This window comes from Mustelus asterias, chromosome 18 (assembly GCF_964213995.1).
Source record: "Mustelus asterias chromosome 18, sMusAst1.hap1.1, whole genome shotgun sequence".
In the NCBI taxonomy this organism is placed as follows: domain Eukaryota; kingdom Metazoa; phylum Chordata; class Chondrichthyes; order Carcharhiniformes; family Triakidae; genus Mustelus; species Mustelus asterias.
In genome coordinates, this window is record NC_135818.1 from 16,268,250 (window position 1) to 16,294,500 (window position 26,251).

Genomic DNA, 26,251 nt, shown 5'->3' on the forward strand with positions numbered 1-26,251 from the left:
GCAGACCAGTACAGAAGGAGGGATTTGTATTGGGGTATCGGGCTGAGGTTAATTGTTGGGTTGGAGTAGAGGGAGATTTTGTTCGACATCTCAACTGGGAACGTGAGGCAAAGAGTCGAGAATGTATCAATCCCCACCATTGCTCATGGATAGGCTGCCTGCATGCAACAGGCTGGGAACAGCTCTCATGGAGTGCCTGGTTCCTCGGTCGACCCACCCTTTCTTCAAAGGCCACTCTGCACAAAAGTCAATTGTTCCCTGTTGTCAGTGTTTCAACGAGACCAGATAATGTTTCATCTGATTCAGAACATTCGACCCAGAGGAGATAGGCCGCACGTGAAGCCTGGAAAATTCCAAACCAGCCTCCAGAAACAATGGCGGAATTCTCCCCAAAAACACTAAGTGTCATCACGGCGAGGATAATGGAGTGATTCATGCCGGTCTCTCAGGCGTGCTCTGCACTGCAATCCTCCCACACTCCAGTTAGGTGGTGGGGCAGTGTGGGGGATGGGGGGGGGGGGGGGTTGGCAGAGCGTAAACACACTGGTGAGCCTGGCTTAGAAACATAGATACCATAGAAACCCTACAGTGCAGAAGGAGGCCATTCAGCCCATTGAGTCTACACCGACAGCAATCTCACCAAGGCATTATCCCGTAACCCCACATATCTTACCCTGTTAATCCCTGTTCAAACCTACGCATCCCAGGACACTAAGGGGCAATTTAGTTTGGCCAATGCATCTAACACACACGTCTTTGGATTGTGGGAGGAAACCGGAGCACCCGGAGAAAACCCTTGCAGAATTGGGGAGAATGTGCAGTCTCCACACAGACAGTGACCCAAGCCGGAAATTGAACCCGGATCCCTGGCGCTGTGAGGTAACAGTGTTAACCAGTGTGCCATCGTGCCGCTTCTGAACGCTCGGGTGCCATTTCGCAAAGGTTCTTCAATCACACACTGGGACCCGTCATCACCCACCCCGGCAAACTGTTCTTCGCCTGGTGCGAAACAGATTTTCATGCTTGCACTCCGGGACCGATGCCATCTACTCTCGGCACACCAAGGTCAGAGAATTGCCCCCAGTATTTCAGTAAGTGCTTCACCTACGGAACGGACTCCGGTGAGAGCAGTCCACACTTCCCGCTGCCTCGGCAAAGCAGCCAGCATAATCAGGGGACCCCACGCACCCCGGACATTCTCTCTTCCACCTTCTTTCGTCGGGAAAAGGATACAAAAGTCTGAGGTCTCGTACCAACCGACTCAAGAACAGCTTCTTCCCTGCTGCCATCAGACCTTGCACGAAGCTGATCTTTCTCTAAACCCTAGCTATGACTGTAACACTATATTCTGCACTCTCTCCTTTCCTTCTCCCCTATGTACTCTATGAGCGGTATGTTTTGTCTGCATAGCGCGCAAGAAACAATACCTTTCACTATATCTCAATACATGTGACAATAATAAATTAAATCAATTAGCACTCATGCATTCAAATGCAAGTTAGATTGATTTCTTTCCGTATAAAAAATTTTGGAATATGGTTTTTAAGTAATTTAAGACATGACATATGGTAATGATAGGATCTTGGGAGGAAATGGTGACTATGGACCCATGCTCAACTATATTGGACTAATTAATGTGATTAGTCAACAAAGTCATTATTATTGAATCAGACAACTAACAAAATGGTGGGAAAACTAGACGAACCGTAGTCATTTCTCATTTAGCTATTCCTCAGTATTGATTGTGTATTTGTTCCTCCTCTCTGTAATTGGCTATGACCCCGATCATTGATGAATAATTGATTGTTTTTCCTGCTGCGATCCTTCTAGATCCTTCCAAGTACCGGTACAGCCCGGAGCGATCAAAAAAATCCATGCCCACCCAACCGATGGAGGAATTCTTGAGCTGCCGCAGGGGCCGCAGGCAGTCTGGTAAGCTCATCGAATCCCTACAGTGCAGCAGAGGCCATTCGGCCCATCGGGTCTGCACCAAGTCTCTGACAGAGTTTCTTATCCAGGCCTCTGCCCTATCCCTGTAACCCACACATTTATCTTGGCTAATCCATCTAATGAACACATTTTGGGATGCTAAGGGACAATTTAGTCTGACCAATCCACCTACAAGGTGGTGGCACAGTGGTTAGCACTACTGTCTCACAGCACCAGGGAGCTGGGTTCAATTCCCGGTTTGGGTCTCTGTGTGAAGTCTGCATGTTCTCCTTGTGTCTGAGTGGGTTTCCTCCGGGAGCTCTGGTTTCCTTCCACAGTCTGAAAAACTGCTGGTTAAGTGCATTGGCCGTGCTAAATTCTCCCTCAGTGTATCCGAACAGGTGCCGGAGTGTGGCGACTGGGGGATTTTCACAGTAACCTCATTGAAGTGGTAAGTCTACTTGTGACTAATTTATAAAAGTTTATAAAGTCGATAAACTTTTAAACTGAAAACTTTATAAAAAAGGGGAAACCGGAGCACCCAGAGGAAACCCACACAGACACGGGGAGAAAGTGCAAACTCCACACAGACAGTCACCCGAGGCTGGAATTGAACCCTGATCCCAGGCACTGTGAGGCAGCAGCGCTAACCACTGTGCCACCATGCCGCCCACTAGGTCCAGTTGGGAGCTGGACAAGCCAAGTAATGGACACAAGGAGCCGGAATATCCCTCTTCCCCTGCCGTCTTAACCCAGCCCCATTTGACTGACTTGGGGAATTGACTTGGGGAGTGTTGTACAGGGCGGTTATAGAATGGTCAAAACACAGGAGGAGGCCATCCGGCCTGTCCATTCTGGTTAAGCAGATTCTCAGGTGGCCTGGAGGGGTTCTCGTTTCATATCTACTTCAGAGTGAGAGGTCGCAGCCCTTCTTCCGTTGGCTGAAGGGGCTGCTTCTCGGTCTCTGACTAAACTTGAGTCCCAGGCTACTGATCTCTGGCTACCCGGTGCAGAGGGGAGTGAGCCTGGTGAAGGTGACATTACAGATCCTGACAGTATGCATTCAGGGGAAGGGGCAGGACTTTTCAGCCTCGTTGCCCGTCTCTCACCAACGGATACACTTGTACCTGGTTGTCCTTGAGACTGCTGCAACTGGGAGGCATCAGAGGAACTTTGGAGTGCTTCATCAATACTCAAAATCAAAATTTTATTTGATTTGTTAACTTACATTTTTGAATTGTTTTCATGTTTTTTTTTAAGAAGGAGGCCCTTGCTACCTTTTAATTGGTGCTGACATCATTTATCATTAAAGACTAGTGAGTTTTTAAAATATTCTTAATTCTTTCATGGTATGTGGGCAAAGCCAGCATTTATTGCCCCTCCTAGTTGCCCTTGAACTGAGTGGCTTGCTCGGACATTTCAGAGGGCAGTTCAAAGTAAAACACATCGTTGTGGCTCTGGAGTCACCTTAGTTTTTAGTTTATTTGTTAATGTCACAAATAGGCTTACATTAACACTGCAGTGAAGTTACTGTGAAAATCCCCGAGTCACCACACTCTGGCACCTGTTCGGGTACACTGAGGAAGAATTTAGCATGGCCAATACACCTAACCGGCATGCCTTTTGGACTGTGGGAGGAAACCGGAGCACCCGGTGGAAACCCACGCAGATATGGGGAGAATGTGCAAACTCTGAACAGACAGCGACCCAAGCTGGGAATCGAACCCGGGTCCCTGGCGCTGTGAGGCAGCAGTGCTAACCACTGTGCCACCGTGCTGCAGGCCAGACCAGGTAAGGATGGCAGATTTCCTTCCCTAAAGGGCATTAGTGAACCAGATGGGTTTTTCTGACAATAAGCGTTGTCATGGTCACCATCACTGAGACTAGTTTTCAATTCCAGATTTTATTAATTGAATTTACATTTCACCAGATGCTGTGGTGGGATTTGAACACGTGTCCCCCAAAGCATTAGCTCAGGCCTCTGGATTACTAGACCAGTGGATATTACCGCTATGCCACCATCTCCACCTTAAACTGACCTTGCTTAGGGAGCAGGAATCCCTCATTCAATTGTCGCTCCTCTATCAGCACCCTTGTTGTTATCTGATGACCTCCAGCATTTTGCTGAGCAGGAAACAAGGATAGTCTCAGGCAGTCGGCCTGGGCATCTAGGCTGAGGCGGTCCTAGATAAGTGGCCCAGCCTTCCAGAATGCAGAAAGGTCAGGGCCTCCAGAAGCAACATTTCCAATGCTGGCAGAAGCCTGCTCTGTCCGTGAGTGAAAATCATCCCAACGCCTCAGAGGCAGGAAAGCTTCCTCACTTGTTTCCCAGGCCTACTGTCGAGCTCAGCCATTTTGTAATGTAGATAGGCAGCATTAGACTTCCTTTGATTTCCTGCATCGCATACAAGGAACAGATGACACTTTCAAGTGCAAAGGGGGCTGACACTCCACTGACTGTAAACAACAATAACAACTTGCATTTATATAGCACCCTTAATGTAACAAACCATTCCAAGCTGCTTCAGAGGAATGCTAACCGTCAAGAGGGTGGCATTATGGCACAGTGGTTAGCACTGCTGCTCAAAGCTCTAGTGACCCGGGTTTGATTCCCGGTTTGGGTCACTTCGCTGTCTGTGCGGAGTTTGCACATTCTCCCCTTGTTTGCGTGGATTTCCTCCCACAGTCCGGAGATGTGCGGGTTAGGTTGATTGGCCATGCTAAATTGCCCCTTAGCGTCCCGGGATGCATAGGTTAGAGGGATTAGCTGGGTAAATGCGTGAGGTCATGGGGATAGAACCTGGGTGGGATTGTTGTCGGTGCAGACTTGACGGGCCGAGTGGCCTCCTTCTGCACTGTAGGATTCTATGATGAAGACTTGACGTGGAGTCACACAAGATTGGTTGCTTTTATGGGGCGACTTGGACGACAGAGTCAGAGAGGTTTAGGGAAGTAATTCCAGAGTTGAAGGCCTAGACAGCCTAAGGCATGACCACCAGCGGTGGGACAGTGTGAGAAGCCAGAGTGCAGTTCTCCAGGGTGGTAGGACTGGGAATGTTTCTGCTGAAGCGTGTGACTGGTACAAACCTCTGTGCTGAAAATGTCCACAATTCTGAGCTGAGAGAGCATGAAAGAACTGTTCCCCTCAGTGCTCTGAACTGGAATCGTCACAAGTCAGGGGACAGGAATGTAAGGCATATGCATTAAGGCCCCGTTAATTTGTACGGCAATAATTGCCTTGTCTTTTCCTTTCTCCTTCCTTCACAGAGCCGACAAAACAGATCCTAAAATCTCTGGTGCAGAGCGGTGAGTGAATTTATTCCCAAGAAAAATAAATAGCCGGGCCGGAATTTTCCATTCCTGCCTACAGTGCGAATCATCCCGGGTGCGGGATGAAAAATTAGATGGACTGGCTTAAAGTCCATTGCCTTTGGGTGGGAATTTCCGGGATTGGAAGGGAGCTGTGAATTTCCACCACCCTTTGAGTCGGGAAGTGATTCCTGATGTTGCCTGAATTGGACTGGTTCTAATTTTAACATTCTGCCCCTGTATTCTGTATCCCCCCCCACCAGAGGAAATAGTTTCTGTCTTACCTATCCAATCAAATCCTTTAATCATCATAAATACCTCGATTAGATCACTCCGTAAGTTTTTATAGTCAATGTAATACAAACCTAGTCTATGCAGCTCATGCTTATAATTAAACTCTGATATTGTTCCGGTCAATATCTCCGGATTTTGCTCAATCCCTCTCTAAATCTTAGTCAACCTCAATACTTTGAGGGATATTTTATTTTGAGATCTAAAATTAGCTCTGATGTGGAGATGCCGGCGTTGGACTGGGGTAGACACAATAAGAAGTCTCCCAACACCAGGCTAAAGTTCAACAGGTTTATTTGGAATCACAAGCTTTCGGAGCGCTGCTTCTGCATCAGGTGAGTGGAGAGATAGGTTTCGCAAACACGGCATATATAGGCAAAGACACAATTGCAAGACAGTGGTTGGAATGAGAGGAAGACTCACATTCCAAACATTATCTTGCAACTGTGTCTTTGCCGATATATGCCGTGTTTGTGAAACTAACTCTCCACTCACCTGATGAAGGAGCAGCGCTCCGAAAGCTCGTGATTCCAAATAAACCTGTTGGACTTTAACCTGGTGTTGGGAGATTCTTAGTAAAATTAGCTCATGATGAATTAAAGCCTGAGAAATGAGGCTGGTCAAAAGCAATCTGTAACGAATAAACATTGGTGTCTGCCACTGAATAATGTTCTTCCCTCTTCCTCCCCATCCCTGGAAGGTGTTGGTCCATTACTGGGATAATGGTTACTTCGACATCTCAGTTAACTCAGTCTGCAGTGGGAATGCTCATGGGCTATTTGCCTGCGGGGGTGGGGGGGTTGGTGGGTGGGTGTTGTGGAGCGGGAGCACACATGAGCGGATATGGGCCTGAGTGGCACTTATCCATTACACTGGGGTGAGCTTGTTGGATTCTGAAAGAAAGACTGGCTGGCATTCAGATAACAACTTTCACAACCTCCGCACCAAAGCACTTTCATAGAATCTGTAAAGTGCAGAAGGAGACCATTCGAGCCCGCACCGACAACAATTCCCCCCCCCATGCTCTATCCCCGTAAACCCATGTAATTACCGTGCTAATCCCATAATTTATACACTAAGGGGCAATTTACCATGGCCAATCCACCTAACCCTTTGGACTGTGGGAGGAAATCGGAGCACCCGGAGGAAACCCACGCAGACATGGGGAGAATGTGCAAACTTCACAGTGACCCGAGGCTGGAATTGAACCTGGGTCCCTGGCGCTGTGAGGCAGCAGTGATAACCACTGTGCCACCTGGTGCTGTGAGGCAGTAGTGCTAACCACTGTGCCACTGTGCCACCTGGTGCTGTGAGGCAGTAGTGCTAACCCGGGGCCCTGGCGCTGTGAGGCAGCAGTGCTACCCCGGGGCCCTGGCGCTGTGAGGCAGCAGTGCTAACCCGGGGCCCTGGCGCTGTGAGGCAGCAGTGCTACCCCGGGGCCCTGGCGCTGTGAGGCAGCAGTGCTAACCACTGTGCCAATTAAATACTTTTGAAGTTGAGTCACTTGTAATGTGGGAGGCATGGCAACTAATTTGTACACAGCAGGACCCCAGGAGGCGATGGCCGAGTGGTATTATCGCTAGACTATTAATCCAGAAACTCAGCTAATGTTCTGAGGACCCGGGTTCGAATCCCACCACGGCAGGTGGTGGAATTTGAATTCAATAAAGAATATCTAGAATTAAGAATCTACTGATGAGTGTGAAACCATTGTCGATTGTCAAAAAAACCCATCTGGTTCACTAATGTCCTTTAGGGAAGGAAATCTGCCATTCTTACCTGGTCTGGCCTACATGTGACTCCACAGCAATGTGGTTGACTCTCAACTGCCCTCCAAGGGCAACTAGGGATGGGCAATAAATGCTGGCCAGCCAGCGACGCTCATGTCCCATGAATGAATATAAAAAACAGCAGTGATAATAACCAGATTTTAATAATGTTGGTTTAATCACCACCCCCACCACACTGAAAGTGTGTCATGGGAGCTTTTACCCTAAGGAAAGTCTTATCTGAAAAAATGTCACCTCTGACAGTGCAGCAGCCACTCAGCACTGTGTCGAAAGGTGAGCCGAGATTTTGTGCTCAAAGGTCCCTGGAGTGGGATTCGATCCCACGGCCTCGGGCTCAAGAGCCAAGAGAGCCACCAACTGAGCCACGGCTGATCCCTCAAGTCATTTTATTTCCATTCTGAATTTTTCCCCCTTTGCTCTTTATTTGCATGCCCTTTACTCGGGGGTCAGGGAAGGCTGGTTTAGCGGTGTGAATCGGGATGGATTCCAAGGAACGTTGAAGTCAAAGTGACTTTGCTCAAGTCCCACACCGGAGACCCCCCAGCACAAAATCTAGGCCAGCCATCCAAAGTAGCACTGAAGAAACATCCCAATGTGGAGGGGGCCAGTTTTTGGATGAAGCATTTGTGTGACATGGGCGTTGCTGCCTGGCCAGCATTTATTGCCCGTCCCTAGTTGCCCTTGGAGGGCAGTTGAGAGTCAACCACATTGCTGTGGCTCTGGAGTCACATGTCGGCCAGACCAGGTAAGGATGGCAGATTTCCTTCCCTAAAGGACATTAGTGAACCAGATGGGTTTTTCCGACAATCGACAATGGTTTCATGGTCATCAGCAGATTCTTAATTCCAGATTTTTTTTTATTGAATCCAAATTCCACCATCTGCTGTGGCAGTTTTCGAACCCGGGTCTACAGAACATTTGCTGTGTTTCCTGGATTAATAATTTAATGATAATACCACTAGGCCATTTCCTCCCCATAGGTTGCCCTCTCGGGGAGGTGGCATGGTGGCACAGTGGTTAGCACTGCTACCTCACAGCGCAAGGGACCCAGGTTCGATTCCCGGCTTCGGTCACTATCTGTGTGGAGTCTGCACGTTCTTCCCATGTCTGCGTGGGTTTCCTCCGGGTGCTCCAGTTTCCTCCCACAATCCAAAGTTGTGCCTTTTTAAGAGTGATCACTCATTGGGCAGGCCACCTGATACTTGATGTCTAACGTTCTCTCTCTCTCTCTCTTCCTCATTTCCTGCACTCCTTCCTTTTGACATGATGGTCACCCGAACCCCCCGAACTCTGCAGTCTCTCTAAAGGTAAGAACAACTCCTCCTTTAATTGAACTGTCCTCCTTGTCATTTGTTATTGAGTCTGTCGCTGTTAATGGGTGATTTCCACAGTAATTGAAATGATCTTCACTTCTCCATGTCTTCAAAAGTAAGAGTTCGACTCTTAACCAGATTGCTCCAGAATTCATGAGTGCCTGGCAAACTCTTCAACCTGGATACATCACCATCAACCTCCACATTTCCATTGTCTACCCAACAGTCTCCATGATCGTGGGTCATTAGTTTATGCATCCTCACCTTCCTAACTTGGACACATTGAACCTAAAGATAGCATCGCCATGAGGGCTCTGGTTGTAGTCGGCCCAATCGAGTACAGGGTGGGGTTCAGCCAGAGCTTGTCTGGCCCCTTGCATAACCATGCAGAGTCAATCTTCAGTCCTGACCCTGATTGCTTGTTGGAAACACTGTTTGCCTGGAAGATCTATGTCCTGGAGTAAATCATTTCCCATCCCCACCTCCACCCCACACCCTGTAGTGCAGGGACCAAGCTCTCTTACTCATACAGACCAGAGGATGGGTCACCACCTGGACATAGAACCAGCACCTTACAGCCAGCTAACAAGGCTCATTGATGCCTCACTGTATCCCTACCCTGTGGCCAGCAGGTTGGCACTTTCCCAAGTGGCATCAACCCATTATTCCCTTTTAGCAGGTAATAGGGAAGGCAAATGGAATGTTGGCCTTTATTTGAAAGGGAGTGAGGTATAAAAATAGGGATGTCTTGCTAAAACTATACAAGGCACTAGTTAGGCCACACCTGGAATAGTGTGAACAGATTTGGTCTCCTTATCTCAAGAATGATACACTGGCATTGGAAGCAGTCCAGAGAAGGTTCATTAGGTTGATCCTGGGTTTGGAGGGATTTTCTTATGAGGAGAGGTTGAGTAGGTTGGGCCTGTACTCATTGGAGTTTAGAAGAATGAGAGGCGATCTTATTAAGACATATTGGATTCTCGGGTTTGACAGGGTAGAGGCTGTGAGGTTGTTTCCCCTTGTGGGAGAGTCTGGAACCAGAGGGCACAATCTCAGAGTAAGGGGTCACTCATTTAAGACAGAGATCAGGAGGAATTTCTTCTCTGAGGGTGGTGACTCAGTGGAGTTCTTTGCTGCAGAGGGCTGTAGAGGCTGGGTCATTAAGTATATCCAAGGCTGAGACAGATTTTTAATCAGTCAGGGAATCCAGGGTTATGGGGATAAGGCGGGAAAGTGGAGTTGAGGATTATCACAACAGATCAGTCATGATCTCATTGAATGGTGGAACAGATTCGATGGATTGAGTGGCCTATGTCTATTCCTACAATCTTATGATCTTTATAACAGCTCAGTGGGGTTGTTAATTTGAATCCAAATTAGTGCAGGTTTGATGTGGGCTGAGGAATTGTATTCACTCAATTTTGCAAAGTTTCAAACAAAATGCCGAGAAGATCTCGGGTGGAAAACTAACAGGGCAAAGGTTGACCCTCGTATGGGATAGTTGCGCTGCTTTATAAGTCTTTACACCCCTCTCCAGGTGTTAACATGGCCTCAAAATGGTGTCGGGGATGTTACTGCCCTGTAACTACACGCTGCATACAGCCACCTCCTTTTTAAAACAGCTCTCTTCAGATGTCTGCATGTTTCACTATGTATGAACTCATGATTATGTATCAATACAGGCACAAGAGAACTGGCAAAAGAACAAATCAATCAGCTCACCCTGTATTTTAGAGAACCGACTAGCCACCATATTTTCAATTAAGGCAAATTTCAAGCATACTTTCCCTGGATACCACCCCCCTCTCCCCACCACCCCCCCCCGCCTCCCTCCTCCCCCCCCCCCCCCCCACCCCGCCTCCCTCCTCCTCCCCCCTCCCCCCACTCTCCTCCTCCCCCCCCCCCCCCCCCTCCCCCCCACTCTCCAACATCCATCTCCATCCATCCAACCAGTCCTCAAGCACAGCCGACAATAATCACGGCACCCAGTGTAACAGCAATGGAGAAATGGGAAGTTCACAGGATATCGATGCTTGTTCATTGTTTGTGTCCTCCTGTGGGTTCTGAATCCTTTTTAAATTTTCTTTTTAAAACTTGTTCTCGGGATGTGACTGTTGCTGGTGAGGTAATAGTTTGATGCAACTGAGCCACTTGCTGTGCCCCTTCAGAGGGCAATTAAGAATGAGTTGTATTAGCGTGGGACTGGAGTCACATGTAAGGCCATGCTGGGTGGTGACAGCATTTATTGCCCATTCCTAGTTGCCCACGAGGTGGTGCTCGATAATTACTGAACCAGGGGGGAAAAGTCGTGAGTGCCCCTCACAATCACGGGATCGAACAAAGTGCGTCAGAATCCAGCGAAAGGCTTTAGAAATGTAGAGTAGGAAATGTGGCAGCCATTTTGTGCATAGCAAGGTTCCACAATTGTGCCAATGACCAGAGAATCTGTGATGTTGGCCAAGGGATGAATGATGCCACTTGAATCCACAATCTTCAGTCTGGAGGTGAGAGGGTGCCCGAAGCCACACCTGTCACACGGGATGAGAGAACTTTGATTGCCAGTTTTTGGCTGTGGGTCTTACAGATTCCTTCAGATGGAATGAAAGGCATTAGGAAAAAACAGGAACCCAAAGACAAAGTAGTTACACAGATATTCAGTGCAGGTAATAGTCTATCCGGACAGGCTGCCTCCCTGCTTTCAACCCATTTAATATGGCCACAATCTGACCCAGTATTGCGTGAGAATTAAACAGCGCTGAGCTACATGAATTAACTTTGCGCAGATAGTCTACAGTCATTGTTGGAAGTGGTCAGTGAGTGCTTGTAAGTTATAGAATGCCTTGGTGCGCATTTGTCCCAATAACTGAACCCTTTGACCCCCTTCAAACAGCATGCAGGCAGCGATGGAGAGCTTCTGGGCAATAAGGACTCCTTGAAGTCAGTGACGGGTGTCTGTACTCTGGGGTCTCATACGAGCGAGCCAGAGAGCGAGAGACATGACAATGAGGACAACCTGGCCCAGAGCAAAGACTCCCTGGAGCTCCTGAATGCCAGCGACTCGGAGGAAACATCGAGAGGTACAGAGTATGTCCAAGGAGGCCTGGAGCCAGAAGAGGAGTTAATGATAGAGGGCGACCAGGTAGCTGACTTTGCCAGTTCACTACTGGCTGCCATCTCCTGTTGGCACTATAGAGCCAGGGCTTTGCTTTCTGCTAAGTTCTCCATGGTGAGCGCTTCTATTTCTATCTCTCTTTCTCTGTCCGCCCTCCGCATGGAAAGAACCTTGGCCGCCTGCTCTGCTGGTTCAAACCAGTTCACAGTGGCTGCACCACTAACTCTTTAACACCCGCCTGTTGTGTCTGCTGCCTGCTATCCCAGCATGCTCTGGGGCTCTGATTGCTTTGACGAGGAATACATTGGATCACTGAGCAGAATTGCATGCCACTGCCTTAGGTACCTTGATCAACGCTAACGTCAAGTCAAGACGCCATTAACCAATGAACTGCTGCTGATAGAAGCTGATTCAGTTGACTTGGACATGTGATATTACTTCTTTGGGGTGGCTGGTTTATTTTTGAGAATGGAACTCAACCCGGGCCAATCACCTTCAACCAAAAAGGCAAGTCCTCTTATATCCGGGTGTCCATCCAGTGTCTGGTAAGGGGTCAAATAGCTGAGTGAATGAGAAAGCAATCCTAAGATCAAAGCAAAATTGCTGCAGATGCTGGAATCCAAAACAAAAAGAGAAAATGCTGGAAAATCTCTGCAGGCCTGACAGCATCTGTGGAGAGAGAATAGAGCCAATCCCCTGGGTCATCCAGACTCGAAGCGTTGCCTCTATTCTCTCTCCACAGATGCTGTCAGACCTGCAGAGATTTTCCAGCATTTTCTGTAGAAAGCAATCCCGGACTCGGGTAGTTGACTCTTCTTCATGTTTATCATATTTCTCCACCCTATTTCATCATCTATCCAATCAATATTTAAATATTGACGTAGTTTATGTCTCAGTTACTTCCCCAGCAGAGAATTCCACAGCCTCCCAATCTTTTGTGTGAAAATGTTAATCGCATCCTTCTCTTGTGTTCTCTTATTCTTGACCCTTCACTGGAAACGGTCTGTCCACCATGTCCGATTCTTTCGTACTTTTGATTCTTCTGTTCTATCTCCGGTAACCTGTGATGTCCTAATGGGCAAAAAGGCCTCATTTTTAAATTCTGTCTTTATATGCGTAATTCTTGTAGCAGGCAGAATTCTCTACTTAATCTGCATTGTACCCCCTCGAAAGACTTTTTGTTTCTTTGTTATTTTTGTGGGATGTGGGTGTTGTGGCTGGGCCAGCATTTATTGCCCATCCCCAGTTGCCCTTGAACTGAGCGGCTTGCTAGGCCATTTCAGAGGGCAGTTAAGAGTCGACCACACTGCAGTGGGTGTGGAGTCACGTGTAGGACGGACTGGGTAAGGATGGCAGATTTCCCTTCCACTTGTGAACCCAGTTGAGTTTTGGCAACAATCAATGATAGCTATTATGGTCACCATCACTAAAACTAGCTTTAAATTCCAGATTAAGCAATAAAATTTAAATTTCTGGTGGGATTTGAACCCCTTGTCCCTTGTACATTAGCCTAGGTCCGTAGATAACCAGTTGGTTGATATTACCATTACTACAGCTATCTGTCCTATATCTGTCCCATTATGTGGAGCCCAATACTGCATGCAACATTCTGAGATCTCATAATGTATAATGTAGGCTCATCTTAGCTTTTAGAAAGTATACTTTTTGTGATTAAAACCTGAAGTTCCATCAGCTTTTTTCTACAACCGTATCAACCCTAAATAGGAGATCACAGTGGCACAGTGGTTAGTTACACTGCTGCCTCACAGCGCCAGGGACCCAGGTTCAATTCCCAGCTTGGGTCACTGTCTGTGTGGAGTCTGTACGTTCTCCCCGTGTCCGCGTGCGTTTCATCCGGGTGCTCCGGTTTCCTCCCACATTCCAAAAGACATGCTGGTTAGGTGCATTGGCCATGGTAAATTCTCCCTCAGTGTACCCGAACAGGTGCCGGAGTGTGGCGACTAGGGGATTTTCACAGTAACTTCATTGCAGTAAATATACTTTAACTTTAAATCAGCGAAACGGATGGATTTTTCAACAATACAGTAACTTCATGATAATTATTAATGAGGCTGCCATTTTATTCCAATTAATTATTACCTCCCCAGTCGCCGTAGTGAGATTATGCCCCCAGGGCACCTGTCCAGATTTCTGGATTGCTACTCCATCATCATTACCAGAGTGCCACTGTCCCCTCGTTCAGTGTGCTACCCTCCCCTCTAATGATCTCCCTTTTGAATCATCGAATCCCTCCTGTGCACAAAGAGGCCATTTGGCCCATCGAGTCTGCACCAACTCTTCGACAGAGCATCCTACCGACGTCCTATCCCCGTAACCCCATATATTTAACCCGCTAATCTCCTTAACCCACACAACTTGGGACGCAAATGGACAATTTAGCATGGCCAATCAACCTAACCTACACATCTTTGCAGTGTGGGAGGAAACCGGAGCACCTGGAGGAAACCCATGCAGACACGGGGAGAATGTGCAAATGCCACACAGACAGTGACCTGATGCCAGAATTGAACCTGGGTCCCTGGAGTTGTGAGACAGCAGTGCTAACCACTGGGCTACCCAAGGAATGTCCTTATTCTATGCCTTTGCAATCTCTACTTAAATGAGTTCCACACTTGTGCTAAAATGTCTGTGGGAAAATTTCTCTCATCACCTCACTTCAAGTCGCTGACTCTCTCCTTCCTCGGTGTTTTAGTTCTTTGGTAATGGTGTTTCCCTTTATCTATAGCTCATAACACTTGTCATGATGGGTTTCGTTCATGAGGCTCCGGGAGTTTGTTTGATTTGAAAGGTGATGTGACTTGTATAAAAGAGCAATTGGCTGGTTTATTTAGCACCTCCTTCTCCCCTATACCAAATTCCTGCTGTCATCAAATTCCCTGTACTACTTAAGCCGTCTCTGTCACCAGCTCACCCTGTGCTGAGCGCAGACAGGTACATTCGATGGCCAGTAAAATACTCCAGGGCCACGAAGGGGGAGAAAATAATTCACCCTGACTTCCTCTCAGACGACTGAATCCAATCCAGCAGATCATGTGATCTAAGTGGGATGGCGCAGTGGTTAGCACTGCTGCCTCACAGCACCAGGGACCCAGGTTCGATTCCCGGCTTGGGTCACTGTCTGTGTGGAGTTTGCACATTCTCCCCGTGTCTGCATGGGTTTCTTCCAGGTCCTCCTTATTACTCCTCCCACAGTCTGGAAGACGTGCTGGTTAGGTGCAATGGCCGTGTTAAATTCTCCCTCAGTGTACCCGAACAGGCGCCGGAGTGGCGATGAGGGAATTTTCACAATAACTTAATTGCAGTGTTAATGTAAGCCTACTTGTGACTAATAAATAAACTTTACTTTACAAAGGCACTTAACCTTCTATACAATGCAGTAATTCCCCCAGTCAGTCAGTCTTGCTGGATTCTTGTTCAGTCAGTGTTTGCATGTTTTGAAGGTGCTAACACAGAACTGTTAACCTCTAACCCGCTTTTAACAGGACAATCTAATTATTGGGTTTTTGCGTGAATCGGGGGCAGAAGCACCGTGATAGGGAGGGGCTTATACTGGCCAGGGAGGCTGCTCACCCAGTGTTTGGGATTGCGAGGGGGTTGGAGGTGGGTGGAGAGAGGTGAAGGGCGGCTGCCTTGGCTTTTAGCCACAACTCGCAGTCTCTTGCTAGTCTCACACGCTGTCTTGCTCCACTAGACTGAAGAGCCTGTCGAGCTGCAGGAGGTCAAAGGGTTCAAGCGGCAAAACAGCCAGCCCTCGGGAAACGTGGAGAAGCGCAGGGGCTGGGATGTCGACACCAATGTATCCGAGGAGGTAAGTTCATTAGAGCAGAGCAAAAACCGACTCCACCGTTTAAAACTTGTAATTCTACATCAGTTGCGTGTTAATTGTTTATGTTTAAGTTTATTTATTAGTGTCACAAGTAGGCTTATATTAACACTGCAATGAAGTTACTGTGAAAATCCCCTAGTCGCCACACTCCGGTGCCTGTTCGGGTACACTGAGGGAGAATTTAGCACGGCCAATGCACCTAACCAGCACATCTTACAGACTGTGGGAAGAAACCCATGCAGGCGGGGAGTGTGGTGACTGGGGGATTTTCACAGTGACTTCATTGCAGTGTTAATGTAAGTCTACTTGTGACACGAATAAGTAAACTTTAGATAGGACCTCACAGAATGATGCAGCTGGCTCAAGGGGCTGAATGGCCGCCGTACTGCCCAGGCACTCAGGTTGTGGTTATTAATCGGGAATTAAGCTTTGCTCACAGGAACAGATTGAAAGCCGAGTTGTTGGATGGGGGTGCATCATTTTCAACACATGACTGGGTGGCACGCTGGCACAGTGTTCAGCACTGCTGCCTCACAGCGCCAGGGGCCCGGGTTCAATTCCGGCTTGGGTCACTGTCTGTGCAGAGTCTGCACATTCTCCCCATGTCTGCATGGGTTTCCTCCGGGTGCTCCGGTTTCCTCCTCAGTCCAAAGATGTGTGGGTTAGGTGCATTGGTCGTGCTAAATTCTCCCTCAGTGTACCCGAACAGGCGCCCGAGTGTGGCGACTACAGGATTTTCACAGTAACTTCATTGCAGTGTTAATGTAAGCCTACTTGTGACACTAATAAATAAATTTTAAACTCCATTTATGCTCTTGTGGTTCACGCTGCACTTTTTACTCCGACACATCCCATTCCACTTCTCTTGTTCCTGGTCCCATATTATCTCCCTCTTCAAGCAATCTATTCGCCCTCTCTTCACGCCTCCTCATTGTTCTTATTCTGCCTTTCTTCATGCATCCCTTCGACACTATCATGTCCCATTCTATCCCTCCGCTTACTAGCCTTCCACACAAGCTTGTCATTCCACCTCACTTCACAAACACGACACACGGGGCACTCCTTTCCCAACGCAGGGGTCCACACGTTCAGGGGACTAGATGAAATGGGATGCTGCAGACAGTTTGAAAGTTGGGGCTTCGATCATGACCAGCCTTAAAAATCCATTCACCTCACCTTCCATCCATGAGCTGGTCTGCCATCCATCATCCATTCACTTCGACAACTTCAATTAGTCTGAGATTTGCGGGCTAGTGGCAGTGGTTCAGTCAATGCTACGGGCAGGAGCTTATTGGCCATGTCCTATATATAATATATGTGGCCAATTACCCAAACTGCATCATACATTTATCTGTCAGAAAACATTTGGTGCTCATTGAGGCTCAATCAGCCACCACCTCAACCACAGACGGCTGTGTAGCTATTTGGCCATGGCAGGTTGGGCCCATCGGATTTCATAGAATCATAGATTCCCTACAGTGCAGAAGGAGGCCATTCGGCCCATCGAGACTGTACCAACCACAATCCCACCCAGGCCTTATCCCCATAACCCCACATATTTACCCTGCTAGTCCCCCTGACACTAGGGTTAATTTAGCAAGGCCAATGCGCCTAACCCGCACATCTTTGGAGTGTGGGAGGAAACAGGAGCACCCGGAGGAAACCCACGCAGACACGGGGAGAATGTACAAGCTCCACACAGTGACCCAAGGCTGGAATTGAACATGGGTCCCTGGCGCTGTGAGGCAGCAGTGTGAACCACTGCGCACCCCCCATGTCACCTTTATTTGCTCTGTAGACCTCTGCAGACTCCTGAGAACAAATGTGAGTCAAAGAATCCCTCCAGAAGGAGGCCATTCGACCCATCGAATCTGCGCTGACTCTCTGAAATGGCATTTTACCCAGGCCCAATCCGCATTCCATTACCTCACACATTTACCCCGCTAATCCCCCTACCCTACACATCTTTTGACACTAAGGGGTAATTTAGCATGGCCAATCCACCTAACCTGCACATCTTTGGACTGTGGGAGGAAACCGGAGCACCCGGAGGAAACCCTCACAGACACGGGGGGGGGGTGCGAAGGTGCAGACTCCACACAGACAGTGGCCCAAGGGCGGAATCGAACCCGGGTCTCTGGCTCTGTGAAGCAGCAGTGATAACCACTGTACCGCCCCATGTTGAGGTAAGAGGAAGAGCATTGGTCTTGCAGCCCCACCTCCAAGCCATACTTCCCTTTGAGCATTGCATAGCGTAGAAGGTTGGATTTACCTGTAGCTGCCGGTATCATTCACTGGGGGACATTGTCCCTATTATTTATACACGCTTTCTGTTGTGCTGATCCCCTTCTCCGTACTCTTGTACTCCTCAGCTCCCTCCTGATGCGGAACCAATATCGGTTCAGCAGATGGTGACTGAGGCCTGCCAGTCTGCCCTAGAGGAGATCCAGTCAGACTCCGAGACGGCGCACAGTCCAGAGGAAGCGGAGGGGGCAGCCGAGGCCCCCGGGGACATGCGTGCCGAAGTGAGTGATTCCGGGCGGGGGGCCGCGGAGTCTGCCACTGGGCACTCGTTCAACGAGGCGGGCGAGGAAGCCAAACACCTCAGCAGCGAAGAGTCGACGGACGAGGAAGAGCAGGACCGTGACTCCCGGAGCATTCTTCCGCCCTCGGTGCTGGGCCAGGCCAGCCTCATCGCGGGTCACTTCACGAACAACCGATCGAGGCGCAACAGTTTGGTGGCGGCCGACGACGGTTGGCCGTACGGCTGCCCGGCACAGAAGGCGACAAGCCGGCAAAGTAGCCTCGAGAACGGCGACAAAGCGCCGCGGAACAGCGGCGTGTTTGACACAAGCGTGGACTGCCAAGCGAGTGTTCCTCAAGCCAACAACAGCCTGGAGAAACACTTTGATGAGCCGAACCTCAGCAGCCCGGAGGACATGGAGGCGGATCGGAATATTCCAAGGAGACGGGACTCCACGCTGTCCAGGCAGGATCGCCTGCTCATTGAGAAGATTAAGAGTTACTACGATAATGCGGAGCACGAAGATGCCAACTTCAGCATCAGAAGGCGGGAGAGCCTGTCCTACATCCCAGCAGGCTTGGTCAGGAACTCCATCTCCAAGCTAAATAGCCAAAACAAGCAAGAGGATTTGAGGGAGGCCACGTTGAGGAAACGGTTTGCCGCTTCCAATGCTGCTGTCGCCTACGGTAACGGGGCACCAACTCACACTTTGCTTGACCTCCAGAGACCTTCCCGCTCCTCTTCTCCAGCATCGAGTCCGATCTCAGAACCCCGCCAGCTGGAGTCCAATAACAATCCCACGGAGGAAAGCCAGCCTTTGGACCTTTCGACGGACTCCGGCCTCGGTTCCCAGGACCCGATTGCAGAGAATGAGTTCCGACCGTCCGCGGACATGATCAAAATCTGGCAAGAGATGGAAAGCGTGTCCGACACAGAGCTTCCAAAAAGGGCGGAGCAGAAACACGAGGCAATGCTGAGGCCTGAGGCCTATGAGCCCAGCTCTGAGATGCTGAAGAAGAGGGAAGCCGAGAACTCCGAACAATGCCAAATAAAACAACTCAGCAACGGCAGAATCATCTTTGGCCTGGATTTCAGCGAACCGTTGGTTATTGTGGAGGACAGCGATCTCAGTGCCATAACGGAAGAGTCATCACCCCTTTCCTCTCCAGCAAGCTTTGCTTGTGGAAGTGGGCTCCAAGCAAGACCAAGTAGTGTGTCGGAAAGTGGCGACAGTACGAATGCTGAACATTTGGTGCTCATCCACAAGTCTGCTCCGTTGTCTCCGAGACCTTCGTGCGTCCAACAGCCCAACTGCTCAGAACCAGAGAACAAAGCCTCACTGCCACACACCCATTCCAGCCTCACTCAGAAGCGGCACGAGCATCCTGCTCAAAGCAGCAGACCACACACGACCCAGGCAGGGTCGAGGGCCCAGAGCGAAGAGTTGCTGAGGGAAGTGACAGAGAAAATGAAGACCAAGGTCTACCAACTGGCCCGGATATACAGTCAGCGAATTAAGAACAGCAAACCAGTGGTTCGAAAGAGAAGGCAGCACTTAGAAGAGGAGTTGATTTACGATGAAGAGGAAAGGGGAAATGATGTGGCCAAGTTGCCAGGTTTCCAGGAAGACAAGAAGGAAATGGTTGTTGATGGTGAGTGCACTCTTCTTATTTGCATTGTTATTGTCTGCGTACGCTTCACATCGTTTTACTCACAGTTCAGCAACTGCAATGGGATCTCTGTGCTGAAAAAGCAACAACTTGCATCTCTACTGTGTCTTTACCGCTATTGTATTGGGCATTGGTGAGGCCGCAGTGGTTAGCACTGCTGCCTCACAGTGCCAGGGTTCGATTCCGGCCTTGGGTCACTGTCTGTGTAGAGTTTGCACCTTCTCCCCGTGTCTGCGTGGGTTTCCTCTGGGTGCTCCGGTTTCTTCCCACAGTCCAAATATGTGCGGGTTAAATTGCCCCTTAGTGTCAGGGGGATTAGGAGGGTAAATATGTGGGGTTACAGGGATAGGACACGACCTGGGTGGGATTGTTGTCAGTGCAGACTCGATGGGCCAAGTGACCTCCTTCTGCACTGTAGATTCTATGACACCTGGAGTATTGCGTGCAGTTTTGGTGTCCTTATCTGAGGAAGGATGTCCTTGCTATAGAGGGAGCACAGCGAAGGTTTACCAGGCTGATTCCTGGGACGGCAGGTCTGTCATATGAGGAGAGACTAAGTCGGGTAGGATTATATTCATTGGAGTTTAGAAGAGTGAGAGGGGAATCTCATAACTTTTAAAATTCTAACAGAGTTGGACGGGGTAGATTCAGAAAGAATGTGTTCCTGATGGTGGGAGGGTCCAGAACTAGGGGTCATGGGGGGAATTTTCCCGTCCCGCCCGCCACAGGAATCGTAGCGGACGGCGGGGTGGACCATGCAAAGGTCCATTGAACTCGGGCGGGATTTTCCAGTTTTGGGGCGAGCGTGGCTGGAAAATCCCGCCCATAGTTTGAGGATAAGGGGTAAACCTTTTAGGACTGAGGTGAGGAGAGATTTCTTCACCCAGAGAATGGTGAATGTGTGGAATTCACTACCACAGAAGGTAGTTGAGGCCAAAACGTTGTGTGATTTCAAAAAGAAATTGGAAATCGCTCTTGGGGCGAAAGGGAGCAAGGGATATGGGAGGAAGGCGAGATCAGGATATTAAATTTGATGATCAGCCATGATCATAATGAATGGTGGAGCAGGCTCGTAGGGCAGAATGGCCTACTCCTGCTTCTAGTTTCTATGTTTAACATAAAGCATCCCAAGATGTTTTCCAACAAAATGTTGACACTGAGCCACATAAGGAGGTACTAGATTAGGTCACCAAAAGCTTGGTCAAAGAATGAGACTTTGAGATTGAATGAGAGGTCTTGAATGAGTGGATGTTCATAAGGACGAAATTACAGACATGGCTACCAATGCTGGAGTGATGTAAACTGGAGGAGGACAAGAGGCAAGAGTTGGAGGAACATAGAGATCTTAGAGGATTGTAGGGATGGAGGTTTTTGGTTACCTGTCTTAGCATCTTATTTATTTTATTCATTCATGGGACATGGGTGTCGCTGGTTGGCCACCATTTATTGCCCGTCCCTAGTTGCCCTTGAGAAGGTGGTGGTGAGCTGCCTTCTTGAACCGCTGCAGTCCATGTGGTGTAGGTGCACCTGCAGTGCTAATGGGGAGAGTGTTCCAGGATTTTGACCCTCCGAAAGTGAAGGAACAGCAATATATTTCCAAGTCAGGATAGTGTGAGGCTTGGAGCGGAACTTGCAGGTCATGGTGTTCCCATGCATCTGCTGCCCTTGTCTTTCTAGATGGTATTAGTCGTGGGTTTGGAAGGTGCTGTCTAAGGAGCCTTGGTGAGTTGCTGCAGTGCATCTTATAGATGGTACTCACTGCTGCCACTGTGTGTGGTGGTGGAGGGAATGGATGTTTGTGGATGGGATGGCAGTCAAATGGGCTGCTTTGTCCTGGATGGTGTTAAACTTCTTGAGCGTTGTTGGAGCTGCACCCATCCAGGCAACGGGAGAGTATTCCATCACACTGCTGACTTGTGCCTTGTAGATAGTGGGTAGGCTTTGGGGAGTCAGGAGGTGAGTTACTCACTGCAAGATTCCCAGCTTTTGACCTGTTCTTATAACTACAGTTTTTATGTGGCTAGTCCAGTTAAGTTTCTGGTCAATGGTAACCCCCAGGATGTTGAGAGTAGGAGATTCAGTCATGGCAATGTCATTGAATGTCAAGGAGTGATGGTTAGATTCTCTCTTGTTGGAGATGGCTGTTGCTTTGGCACTTGTGTGGCGGCAATATTACTTGCCACTTGCCAACCTAACACTTCAAATGGCTCGATGTCAACATTTGGTTTGCTGTCAAGCCCAGAGTTATTTCACTGAACTAAAGGCACTTTATAAATGCAAATGATTGTTATTGGCCCATCAGTAGGAATTTAGTTTGATTGCGTATGATTGAGTTTCTCCTGATCGGGAAGAGTGGGAGAAGCAGTGTGTCATTCCGTGAAATCACTGAAAGATGAGTTTAAGGTGCGACGGTCTATTTCGCTGAGTTGCCCGTGTGTTTTGATGTATCAAGGCTATTGTTCCATTAGTAAATACAGGGGCAGGCTTTGTGTTCCCAGTGTAACTTGACAAAGGTCACAATTTTGGCACCAGGTTAGGGATGACTGTGTTATGGACATTTAGCTTAATCTCAAGTACATGTTGTATCTTATCAAGGTGAGTCACTTGTAGATGAATAATTTTGTCCATATACTGAAACGATGGACAGGAAAACACCAACTGCTTCATCAAGCCAACCCAGGCTGTCATGACCAGTCTCCACCTATCCCCCTCAATCCCTCCTCTGCTTTTTGCCCAATTATCTTAAATCTCTTAGTCATCAACGCTCCTTCCAATAGAAACAGTTATTCCTTATTTAATCTCTCAAAACCTTTCATGACTTTGAGCAGATCCACAAAGTCCCCTCTCAGTCTCTGCTTCACTCAGGAAAACACTTTCAGCTTCTCCAGTCCCTCCGCATGTTTGCAATCCTTCATTGTAGGCACCATTCCTGTAAATCTCCTCTGCACCTTTTCCAAGCATAAGGCCATAAGATATAGGAGCAGAATTAGGCCATTCGGCCCATCGAGTCTGCTCCACCATTCGATCACGGCTGATGAGTTTCACAACTCCATTATCCCGCCTTTTCCCCATAACCTTTGACCCCCTTACCAATCAAGAACCTGTCTACCTCTGTCTTAAAAACACTTACAGGGCAGCATGCTGGCAAAGTGGTTCACACTGCCTCACAGCGCCAGGGCCCCGGGTTTGATTCCTGGCTTGGGCCACTGTCTGTGCGGAGTCTGCACATTCTCCCCGTGTCTGCGTGGGTTTCCTCCGGGTGCTCCGGTTTCCTCCCACAGTCTGAAAGACGTGCCGGTTAGGTGCATCGGCCATGCTAAATTCTCCCTCCGTGAACTCGTACAGGAGTGTGGCGACTAGGGGATTTTGACAGTAACCTCATTGCAGTGTTAATGTAAGCCTACTTGTGACACTAATAAATAAACTTGTTAAACTTTTTAAAAATATTTAAAAACTCAATAACCTGGCCTCCACAGCCTTCGGTGGCAATGAATTCCACAGATTCACCACCCTCTGGCTGAAGGAATTCAGAGAATCATAGAAATCGCACAGTGCAGAAGGAGGCCATTTGGCCCATCGAGTCTGCACCGACCACAATCCCACCCAGGCCCTACCCCCATAACCCCACACATTTACCCCACTGATCCCTCTAATTTATGCATCCTGGGACACTAAGGGGCAATTTAGCCAAAGCACCTTACCCGCACATCTTTGGACTCCTCATTTCGGTTCCAAAAAGTCGTCCCTTCACCCTGAGACTGTGCCCTCGGATTCTTGTCTGTCCATGAAGTTTGGCGGTTGAACTTGAAGGTTGGAAATGTAGCGCTGTTCCTGCAGTAGTTAGTGACCAAGAACTGTTCCTTTAGGTTTAATTATTTGTTTCTTTTTAACCTCCAGCAGATAAGCCAAAGATGACGCTGTCCTTGCCTCTCTACGAGCATGTCATTATTCAGGAACAGGTGCTGTTGGCGCCCTTGATGGAGGAATCCAGCACGCCATCTCCCAGCAAGGACTCGCAAGCATTCCCTCCACCTTTCACCAAGATCCCTTCCCCTCGACGTTCTGTCATCAGCCCAAATTTGGCATCTCCTGTCAGGTCCCATTCCAGGAGCCCCCTGAGCCCCACTGAAATGGAAACCTTCCTCTGGCCCGACGTTCGGGAACTCCGCTCCAAGTACACCTCGGTGGACAGTCAGTTTGCAAAGGTTTCTCTGCAGAGGACGGCAGGAGCAAACCACTTGAGGCCAACCGAGGGCGCCCACTCCAAACTGGGCCGTGTCGCCAAGAGCATGTCCATGCCGAACGGAATGATGGAAGGCAGGCTGCCTCATTTCAGCTCCCCGGAACAAGAGGACAGTTCCAAGCCACCCGGCGCAAAGGGTCAATTGTCCAAGGCAGCTCCTGTGACTGGGGCCAGGAAACAGTTGCATTCTGACTCTTCCATCCAGTACCTCGCGCAGGCGAGGCCTGAGAGCTCCTTCAGCAACCATGCCACGTACTTGAGGACTGCTTCACCGGACTGTAGGTGTACTGAGGAACAAAGTTCCAGCTCAGGCTGCAAACACTGCCACTTTAGTGAAGCTGTAGAAAGCACTCACTACGTTCCTTCAGAGTTCACTTTACAAGACGATCAGAAAGTCATCATCGTGGAGAACCTGGCATGTGCCGGGGACGGTTCGAGCAGCCATAGGAATGATCAGACTGCCAAAGACAGCGGTGGCGATGAGGGCTACGTCCAAATCAGATCACCCACCTCGCATGAGAAGATCTCCATTCGGGCGGTCGTGGAAAGGTGCCGGGCCTACCAAGAGTCGGAAGAGTACAAGATGAGGCAGGAGAGCGAGGCGAAGAGCTGGAGGCCAGGAACTGCCAGCCCAACAGCCAAGTTCCACACTTCCAAGGCAGCTGAGGAGGCGGCCTCCTCAACCAAGCAGCAGTCCGAACCCAGGAAGGAGATGAGCCAGCTGAACAGGAGGACAGACCTGGGCCAACAAGGCCTCGTCAAGAACCTGAGGGACAAGTTTCAAAGCCTGAGTTCGGCCAGGTAGAGCTTCACCTGGCTTTGTTCTCAGATGCCTATGGCATATCAAACCACTGTACCTGGTCAAATGGGTGTAAAATATTGTTCGAGATGTGGTATTTTGTTTTTGGACAGGAGGCCTAGAATATTAACCAGACCTTTACTCAAAAGTCTAGAAAATGAAACTAGTAAACGGTGTCCCAATGCTTAGCCAATTTATTTATCAATCCTCAATAAATTTATAATTGAACAGATCTTTGTTTTGTGCACGATCATGTTAATTTATAAGTTAAATACCCTCTTTAAATTGCATGGTCACTGTTCTGGTAATTCCAGTCCACACTATAAGTGGCAACCTATTCGAATTTGCTACGCCTCTATTGATGTGGGACCCTCCAACTCTATACTTATCAGCTTTGGGTGACACGGTGGCCCAGTGGTTAGCACTGCTGCCTCGCAGCACCAGGGACCCAGGTTCGATTCCGGCCTTGGGTCACTGTCTGTGCGGAGTCTGCACGTTCTCCCTGTGTCTGTGTGGGTTTCCTCCGGGTGCTCCGGTTTGCTCCCACAGTCTGAAAGACGTGCTGGTTAGGTGCATTGGCCGTGATAAATTCTCCCTCAGTGTACCCGAACAGGCAACGGAGTGTGGTGACCAGGGGATTTTCACAGTAACTTCATTGCAGTGTTAATGTAAGCCTGCATGTGACACTAATAAATAAACTTTAAAACTTTAAAAACATGTAATTCCAGTCCACACTATGGACCGCAACCTATTCAAATTTGCTAAGCCTCCATTGACGTGGGAACCTCAGACTTCATACTAATCAGCTTCTTTCCTCCCAGAAAGAGCTTTGCCATTTCCCCCTTCTCCTCCTTTAGATTAATGATCTTTTTGTGAGGTCCGTGACTTCACACTGCCCAACCTCTGTAATCTTCTCCAGCCTCTAAACCTCTGTAATCTTCTCCAGCCTCTAAGCCTCTGCAATCTCTGTCTTCCTCCACCTCCGGCATAGAATCATAGAGTCCCTACAGTTCAGAAGGTGGTCATTCAGCCCATCAAGTCTGCACCAGCCAAAATCCCATCCAGGCCCCATTCCCGTGACCCTGCGAATCCCCCTGACACTAAGGGGCAATTTAGCATGGCCAATCCACCTAACCCGCACATCTTTGGACTGTGGGAGGAAACCGGAGCACCCGGAGGAAACCCACGCAGACACAGGGAGAACGTGTAAACTCCACACAGTGACCCGAGGCCGGAATTGAACCTGGGTCCCTGGCGCTGTGAGGCAGCAGTGCTCAGCACTGTGCTACCATGTCGCCCCTCTTGCAGCATGTCCAATTTTATGCGCTCCAGCGTTTGAGGCCAGCTGCCAGCTTGGCCCTAATCTCTGGAATTCCCCCCCTAAGCTCGTCTGCCTCTCTTTTCCTTTAAAACACCCCTTAAAA

General features: G+C 48.9%; 1 protein-coding gene across 1 annotated transcript in view; it reads left to right on the forward strand.

Annotated features, from left to right (window-relative positions):
* LOC144506884 (pleckstrin homology domain-containing family G member 3-like) overlaps nt 1-25,059 on the forward strand; it is a 151,016-nt gene extending 125,957 nt beyond the window's left edge. The window contains exons 11-17 of the mRNA XM_078233240.1: nt 1,831-1,932; nt 5,197-5,235; nt 8,616-8,626; nt 11,523-11,858; nt 15,457-15,573; nt 17,964-19,767; nt 23,683-25,059. Of these exons, the coding sequence (XP_078089366.1) occupies nt 1,831-1,932; nt 5,197-5,235; nt 8,616-8,626; nt 11,523-11,858; nt 15,457-15,573; nt 17,964-19,767; nt 23,683-24,833 (3,560 nt within the window). The 3' untranslated portion in view covers nt 24,834-25,059. The remainder of the gene's footprint in view (nt 1-1,830; nt 1,933-5,196; nt 5,236-8,615; nt 8,627-11,522; nt 11,859-15,456; nt 15,574-17,963; nt 19,768-23,682) is intronic.
* Nucleotides 25,060-26,251: the final 1,192 nt, after the last annotated feature.